The 7821-nt window shown below is 49.2% G+C and overlaps 1 protein-coding gene and 1 long non-coding RNA gene across 2 annotated transcripts; one reads left to right on the top strand and one right to left on the bottom strand.

Moving 5' to 3' along the window:
• Positions 1-486: 486 nt before the first annotated feature.
• LOC109306517 lies at positions 487-1575 on the top strand. The gene is made up of 3 exons (XR_002100021.1): positions 487-936; positions 1270-1272; positions 1495-1575. It is a non-coding gene; the product is annotated as an uncharacterized LOC109306517 (long non-coding RNA).
• LOC109306512 (lymphocyte antigen 6E-like) lies at positions 1570-4111 on the bottom strand. The gene is made up of 3 exons (XM_019529923.1): positions 3974-4111; positions 2620-2739; positions 1570-2125 (listed from the first exon to the last, which is right to left on the bottom strand). The coding sequence occupies exons 1-3, from the start codon at positions 4023-4025 to the stop codon at positions 1968-1970; spliced, it is 330 nt and encodes a 109-aa protein (XP_019385468.1). The 5' UTR covers positions 4026-4111; the 3' UTR covers positions 1570-1967.
• Between the last annotated feature and the right edge of the window lie 3710 nt (positions 4112-7821).

The following is a 7821-nucleotide window of genomic DNA, read 5'->3' on the forward strand; positions in this document are numbered from 1 at the left end:
CCAGAGCCCCATGCCCCTGGGCAGCAGCTCCCGCCACCACCCGCCGTACGGCCGCCACCACCTGTGGTCACCCCAGTCCTTCCTCCCCCGCCCCCTACTCTACATCCAGTTGGAAACCCTGTGCCTTAGGTAACTGGTATTTTTAAATTACCCATACCCCCCCATTCCCCACTCATGCTGGATAACAGGGATTTTACTGTACCCCACAATGGACATACTAAATTTAATGCACATTAACTAAAGCATGTAAATGCACGTGTAGACATGCCCTGAGATATTTTACCTCTCAGAAATTGCATTGAAAGTGTGAAGCTGCCTGGTCCACCGAGCAAAAGTTGGGATGGAGCTGGATGATTCCCAGTGGTGGCAGATGACAGAACAAGGGGTAATGTGCTCAAATTGTGGAGTCTCCATCCTTGGAGGTTTTTAAGATGCAGCCAGACAAGGCCTTGGCTTGGGATGATGTAGCTGGGGCTGGTCCTGCTTGGAGCAGGGGGTTGGACTAGATGTGACGTCCTGAGCTCCCTTCAACCCTCATTTTCTATGATTTGATACAGAAAGGCATTGAGAAGCACCATGATCTTAAGATACTTCCTTACAGATAAAGCTAAGCATGAGGTTTGCTGAGAGGGAATAGGAGTCTGGCATAAAGAAGCGAGCTTCCCTGGCAGTCTAGGCTGGATCTGGCCTTCCTCAGCAAAGGATTACAAAGGGCCAGGGAGAACCCTGTGGTTTTATCTATGAATTTTGCTCTCTCTCTATATCACTCTCAATCTCAGGAACCCACTGGATATAGAAACCCACGTCAGAACAGTCTCCACCCCAGCGACCCCCGGGACAGAAAGCACTTTTCCTTGGAAAGGGGAGATGTGAGGACTGTGCGTCTTTAGGACCTAGGTGGAATTGGAAAGAGCTGAGAGTGTCTGATGGGTGTGTGTGTGCATGTGCATGCATATGCATGTGTGTGCTTGCACACGTGTGCTGTTAGCAGGAATAAAGAAACCTCTTTGTAAAAGTGTCTCCTGCCTCAGGGACCCGAACCCACAACACAACCCCTGCCACGGGAGGCATAGCAGCAGACACTTTGGGAGAGGAACAAAGACGCCCAGCGTGTGCTGTACATAGAGACTCACCCACCCGTGGGATGGACTGAAGCCCCAGAGGCAAGGCCAGACACAAGACCACACTGTCTTAAGTTAAAAGTTGAGTAAAGCAGGAAAGTTTTTTGGGGTGATATCTTTTATTGGACCACCTGTATAGCTGGGAGAGATGGTAGATAAGCTTTCCAGCACAACATGCCCTTTCTCGGGTCTACGTTTAGGAAAGCTCTTTATGTTAACCAAAAGTCTCTGGCGTTTTGTGGGTGGGTATGCACCGCTAGTATTACGATGGGCGCCTTGCACGTTCACCCCCTGGCTCCCCAAGTCTTATCCATGCCTTTGCAGCAGCCCAGTCAGCAGTGGTTCAAGAGACCCCCTGGCTGCAGCACACAAGGTTGTGAGGACATCCTCAGCATCTCCTTATCCTCCTGAAGGGCAGCTTCCTTTCGAGCGTGACACTGGGAAGAGATGTTTCAATATCTCCTGGTGAGCATCCTCCCTAATATTGCAATAGTCCATAAGGACTCCCATGAGAGGGTGCAGGATGGAGCCATGCTCCGCATAACACCAGCAAAAGGATGTCCTCTTGCTTTGCAGGGCTGCAAGGGGCAGGAGCTTTCAGGAGAGGCAAGACATTGCATCCACCCGGGGATGCACCTGATGACCGCACCCAAGTATGAAAAGAAGAGAGGAGCTGTGTCTTCAGAGGCCCTGAAGCAAAAGCAGAGTGACACAATGCACCCTTAATCCCGGGGCATGGAGGACGTCCAGCTCTTCCTGGGGAAATCAGAGTAGGTCCTTGAGGGTTACCCCTGCCCTTTTCCGGCCGTGACGCCGTCCGTCTCTGAGCCCAGCCCACCTCCTGCCTCACTGCGGAGGTGATTTCGATGCCGGGATGGCAAAGAGGTTGCAGAGGGAAGACTTGCAGCAAGAAGTGGAGTAAGAGGCTATGGCCACGTTCACGTTGGAGTCTGGGCAGTGAGGGGAGCATTTCTTGTTGATCTTCTTCCCCAGTTTCCAGCCAACTTAACCGTGGGAAAGAGAAGAAAGAATGGTTATTTAGGGGTGTTTCCCCTTGCCCTGAGGTCCTGAATGCTCAAGGGGAACCTCCATTGGTACCAGCAGGTTCTGCAATGGGATAGAGACTTTGGAGATATTGGCCCATGGCACAAATATCAGTAGCCCCCTGCGAGGCATTGCTGATGCTGGGCCCTGCTGGGACCACAGACTCATGTGGCAGGTATTCAGTGTAACCCAGGATTGATTTTCTGAGCGCTATCTTGATTCTGCTCAGGTGACAGAGGTCACCCCTGGATGGAGAGCTCATCTCCAGGCTCCTCTGGGGGACAGTCGTAAGCCCTTGGGACCTGCCTCTGAATTTCAAGCCTTGCCAAGCTTGGGGTCTCGTCAGCTGCTCCAGATCCTCTCCGCCTTCCCGACAGGCTGTTCTCTGCACCTGCCACTTCCCCTGACCCTTATAAAACCCCCTAAACCCCACACCGGGGACCCCGACACATACCGACGTCTATAGCGGCGATGCTCGTCACACAGAAGGCGTCCTCATCCGCGCACTTTGTCACTTTCAGACATTTCCAGTTGCTGGATTCCCATTCACAGGTGAAGCAATAGAGAGCGTGAGCTAGGGAGTGAAGCAGGTTTGGATGAATGTATGTAATGATTTAGCTCTTCTTACTGGCTCTTACTGGTTCTCCACTGGGTTGGCCTCTTGTGCAGCTGGAGCAGGGCCTCCAAAGCCAGGGGAGTGTGCACGTGCCAGACTGGTGCAAGGTAGAGGGGGGTGATGGTCCTACTCCTGAACTCCCTCTCGCCTGCACAACCCACACATCGCACCACTGCTCCTGTCTACCAGTGGGTTAAAACTGCCCCCTGATGCTGGGTAAGGGGTGGGGAACATGTTCAAGTTAGCAAAATCAAATGAAACGAGATGGTCCTGTGGTCCAGGACTGCAATGGTTGGAGAAAAATCAGCCTCCCCTTTCTTTCACAGGTGGGGGATAAAGATATTGCCCACACTCATTATTTACCAAATTAGCCGTTCCACAATCATTAGCAATAATTTATGCTTTTATGATGTTAGACAAGGCTCTAGGGGCCGTCGTTCAAGCCCAGGGAAGTCCATGACGGTCTTTCTTTTGACTTCCAATGGCTTTTGGATCACGCCTGTCATCTCTCATCGTTGCTAAAGGAAAGTGCGCTTCGATCTCAGGCTAAACCACCAGTGAAGGCATCTTGGCTCTGAATCTGGGTTAGCAGCTTGAGTTTAAACTCAAGTACCCCTATTAGCTCCAACTTGATCTCTTAATCCGAGTTAAAAGCCCCATCACCTTGCTTTCAGTGCTCTTGTACCCTGAGGTAGCTGACTCGAAGCAGCCGACCTGAGTCAAGAACGCGCCTTTCTCGATAGCCAAGACATTCCCTCTGTCTTCTCTTGGAAATTTACCCAGGTTACCTAGTCCAGGAGATAATATTTGGGGAAATGCATCCAGCTCGACCAAAAAAAACCAACAAAAAAGACACACTTATTCTACTGTTCACACCAGGATCCTCTACTGAAAGAACTAGCCCGTCCTTGACAGTTTTCAAGAGCAAGTTGGACAGACACTTGGCTGGGATGGTTTAATGAGGGAAAATCCTGCCTTGAGCAAGTTGCTGGACTAGATGACCTCGAGGGATTTTTTCCAGACCTACTTCCCTAAGATCCTCAAAGAAACCGAAAATGGGGTCAAACAGGCAGCTTCATTCCCTCTGGTATCTCCACTGCTATTGCTATGACCGCCCCAGCTATTCCAGCTGTTACCCCCTGGCTAGGCTGCCTTCCACATCTGGATTCCCTCTGCCCAAAGCATGACTCACCTTGCCCCATACACAGGGCAGCGGCCAGCAGTACCACCAAGATAGTCCTCATCGTCCCAGGTTGTTCTCAGCAGCCCAGATCCTTCCCCTGGGTGACTTTATACGTCCCCTTGCATTTTGCTTTGGTGACTGTGGAGACAGGAATGGGAAAGGCGGGGTCCTACTGGGGCTGAGGCACCGCATTTTTCCAGAGGTGTGCAATCTGCGTGGGAGGGGAGTTGTCATCACAGCCTGTGTTGCCCTCGGAGGGATAGGATGGGTGCAACGCGGAGTGAAAGCTCCCAGCAGTTCCTTATACCTGGTGCTTTGACACAGAATCACAGAGAAGGATCCTCCCTATCCAAACCATCCCATACGACCATACTCCAAACTCTACGTAAGACTACCCTCAACCCTGGTACAACAGAGACCAAACCCCCAAACCTGCCACAGGTAACGCAGAGGAACCTCTCCTGCTTCTATACTACGTTGTCCACATACATGCCAGAGGTCCTGAGTACAGGGCCATGCCCCCAGGTACAGAGAAAGGCAAAAAAAAAAAACCCCATAGTCCATACCAATTTGAGCATGGGGTAAAATTTCTTCCTGACCACAAATATGGTGATCAGTCTGGCCCTGAGTGGAGGGGCAAGACCCTCCATAACCTCCCAAGTCTTGCACCTCGTGCTTATATTGACGATGTCCAAAACTGGATTGGCCTTTTGTGCAGCTGCATCACATTGCAGATCCATGTTGACTTTATGGATTACCAAGACGCCCAAGTCCTTTTCCACAGAGCTGCCATCCAGCCAGGTGTCCTTATTTTGTATTTTTTTATTATTATTATTCCTAAGATGTAGCAATTTGCATTTGTCCACATTGAACGTCATCCTGTTACCTCCCGTCCAACTTTCCAATTTGTCAAGATCCTTCTGAATCGCTTTCACATCCTCCAATGTGTGCACAGTCCTTCCTAGTTTTGTGTCATCCACGAATTTGTTCAAGAAGCTTTCTATGCCAGCAGCCAAATCATTCGTAAGTATGTTGAGCAGCTCCAGGCCCAGGACAGAGCTCTCTGGGACTACCACCTGAAACCTCGCGCCATGCTGACATGGACTTGTTCATAATTTCCTTTTGCTTATGGCTATTGAGCCAGTTATCTATCCACCTTGTACTAGTTTTACCCAGCCCACATTTCTCCAATTTGTTTATGGGAAAGTCATTTGGGATGTTGTCAAAAGCCTTGCTGAAATCCAGATACACAGTGTCCACAGCATTTCCTTCCTCCACCCAAGTAGTTGCTTTGTCAAAGCTTTTACTTAGGTAACGTCTCTGGGATCAGGCCAGTTGCTTGATCCAGGCCTGGTTGGGCAGACACGTATCTGCAGTCATCGAACCATACATAGACTCACGGAGAAGTGGTGCTGGAGGGGACCTCCAGAGCTCATGTCTAGTCCAATCCCTGTCTGAGGCAGCATCATCCCTCTCCAAACCATCCCAGACAAACCCATAGTCAACTCTGAAACAACGCAAGTTATCACACCCAAACCTGCCACTGGTAGAGCCGGGAACCACAGCAGTCAATGTCTTGCTTCTGCAAAAGGTTGTTAATATGCACTCAAGAGATCCCAGATGGGGGCCGTGCATCCACTACACAGGAGGGCAGCCCCCTATCTGCACCCCCCCCAGTTGTACCAATCTGGCCAGGGAGAAAAATTCCTTCCTGACCCCAAATCTGGCATCAGTCTGACCCTGGGTCAGGGGGCAAGACCCTCTAGCCAAGATCCTCCAGCTTTAAGTCCCAGCAGGAGCATCATGGCCGGGGCGGGATGCACCAGAAAGCTTCCTGGGTTGCAATCTTGTTCCAAGTCCGAAGGCTTGGTCCTCCCTTAGAGATTCATGCAGATGTCTCCCTCAGAAACTCATGCAAACGGTTCAGGTAGCATGCAGCAAACCGTGAACCTTGACGTTACCTGCTTTGGCTGTTTCCATTAGTGACGTCAACATTATCAATACTGATAATACTGAGCTTGTTATCTAATATTTTGGCTCATAGATCCTAAAAAAACAATAGCACAACCTTGCACCTTGAGAATATTTTCCTGTTATTTTCCCATCCCCAAAGTAATTACTCCCAAAAATTACCACGTTAATATTTTATTGTATGGTTCTATTGTGCCATTGTTTTAAATGTGCCTTGTTTCCTGGCATTTTACTAGGATTAACTTTAGGCCACAATCACTGCCAATTTTGAGTCATCTCAAAAAGACTTCTGGGAGTTTGGTCAGCTTGACATAACCAGATATGATTTTTCTTGCAACACAGATAAAAATCAAGCATGAGAAAAAATCACTGCCAGTGGCCCACTGAATCACTGCCTTCTAGAGCGGACTACAGCAGTGCCCTCTATACAAGCCAGATTTTAGCATGCCGCTATTGATCTACAGAGCCCTAAATGGTTGTGTCCAGTTGGCCTTACAGATTCATAGTGGCCGTCCTCAAGGAAGACAACCTCGTTGCTAAGGCTTGAGTTTAGACAAGTGCTTCTAGGTGCTATGGTACTAAAAATACCAGTAATAAATGAAGACAACTTCCACTAACTTCCTAGTGACCTGGAATAACCCTAACCCTTACCCTAATCCTAATCCTCAGCCTTCAAGCTCTTCCAAGCAGGTAGCACCACTCACTGGCCACATCTATACATGCACATTTATTGCATAGCAACCAAAATTACTGCGCAGTACAGGTATGTGCCTACATGCTCATACCCATATTGCACAGTAAAAATGGTGAATTTTGCCAACTGAAGCATAAATTGGATACTGGCATCGTTCAGGTATCAAATTTACACCTGTATAGTTACTGCACAGTAACGCATGTGTAGATGCCTTACTGCGCAGTAACACTGTGCGTGTGGACTGACTTGGGACTACACTCAGTGTTAATGCACTGTAATGCCTGCATGTGTACACATCAGCCTATTCCTGCTCACTGTGCAGTAACAGTGTGCGTGTGGACTGATTTGGGACTACCTTTAGTCCCAAGTCAGTCCACAATCAGTGTTAATGCACTTTAACGCCTGCATGTGTAGACACTGGCCTAGTCCCACTTACTGCATAGCGCCTTACCGTGCAGTAAATTTAAGTCAGTGTAAGTGCATGTCTAGGCACTCCCACTGAGTATTCAAGCAACTGCTAACACACCAGGGACCCCAGGCTCAGGTGAGCACTCTTCATTCCACCAGGATACAAAGAAATAACCACAGTCATAGACCTTTGCCTGCTGCAGGGAGCAAGTTCTCCGGAGAAGCCCCTTGACTCTGTTTTTTTCAACCCACCCATAGACTTGGTTACAACTCAGCTTTTCCATCCTCTTGCATAAGGTCCACGTGAATCTTGAGTTGGAAGGAAGAGGCAGGGCAGGATGCTGATTTCTGTACTGATGGAATTTCTTTTATTCCCTTAGGTGTGCATGCGCGTGTACATGTGTATGTGTGGGTGCCAATATCATGCCTCTGTAAAGAATAATATGTCCCTCCCTTGGGCACATTGTCAAAGTCTAAAAATATTCCTTGAATGATAAATTCTCCTAGATATTGGGAAATGCAACTGGGGATGGGAAACACAGTCACCAGCTCCTGTGATTTGCTGGGGTTCTTCTTATTCCTGGAGTCATGTCATTTCCTGCAGGCTGAGACTTTCATGAAGAAAACAGATCTTACGATGACAGGCTGAGAGCCACGGGACTCTTTAGCCTGGAAAAGCGCAGGCTCAGGGGGGATCTGATGGCCACCTACAAGTTTCTCAGGGGCGACCACCAGGATCTGGGGGAACGTCTGTTCACCAGAGCGCCCCAAGGGATGACGAGGT

Source organism: Crocodylus porosus, unplaced genomic scaffold, assembly GCF_001723895.1.
Source record: "Crocodylus porosus isolate Cpor-Errol unplaced genomic scaffold, CroPor_comp1, whole genome shotgun sequence".
NCBI lineage: Eukaryota > Metazoa > Chordata > Crocodylia > Crocodylidae > Crocodylus > Crocodylus porosus.

What these genes read in the sequence shown, in the direction of transcription:
- LOC109306512 (XM_019529923.1), bottom strand. Translation starts at nt 4,025, where the DNA reads ATGAGGACTATCTTGGTGGTACTGCTGGCCGCTGCCCTGTGTATGGGG. An exon ending in TGCCCTGTGTATGGGGCAAG is followed by an intron (nt 2,740 to 3,973) that starts GTGAGTCATGCT and finishes TTCACTCCCTAG; the next exon opens with CTCACGCTCTCTATTGCTTC. An exon ending in CATCGCCGCTATAGACGTCG is followed by an intron (nt 2,126 to 2,619) that starts GTATGTGTCGGG and finishes CCCACGGTTAAG; the next exon opens with TTGGCTGGAAACTGGGGAAG.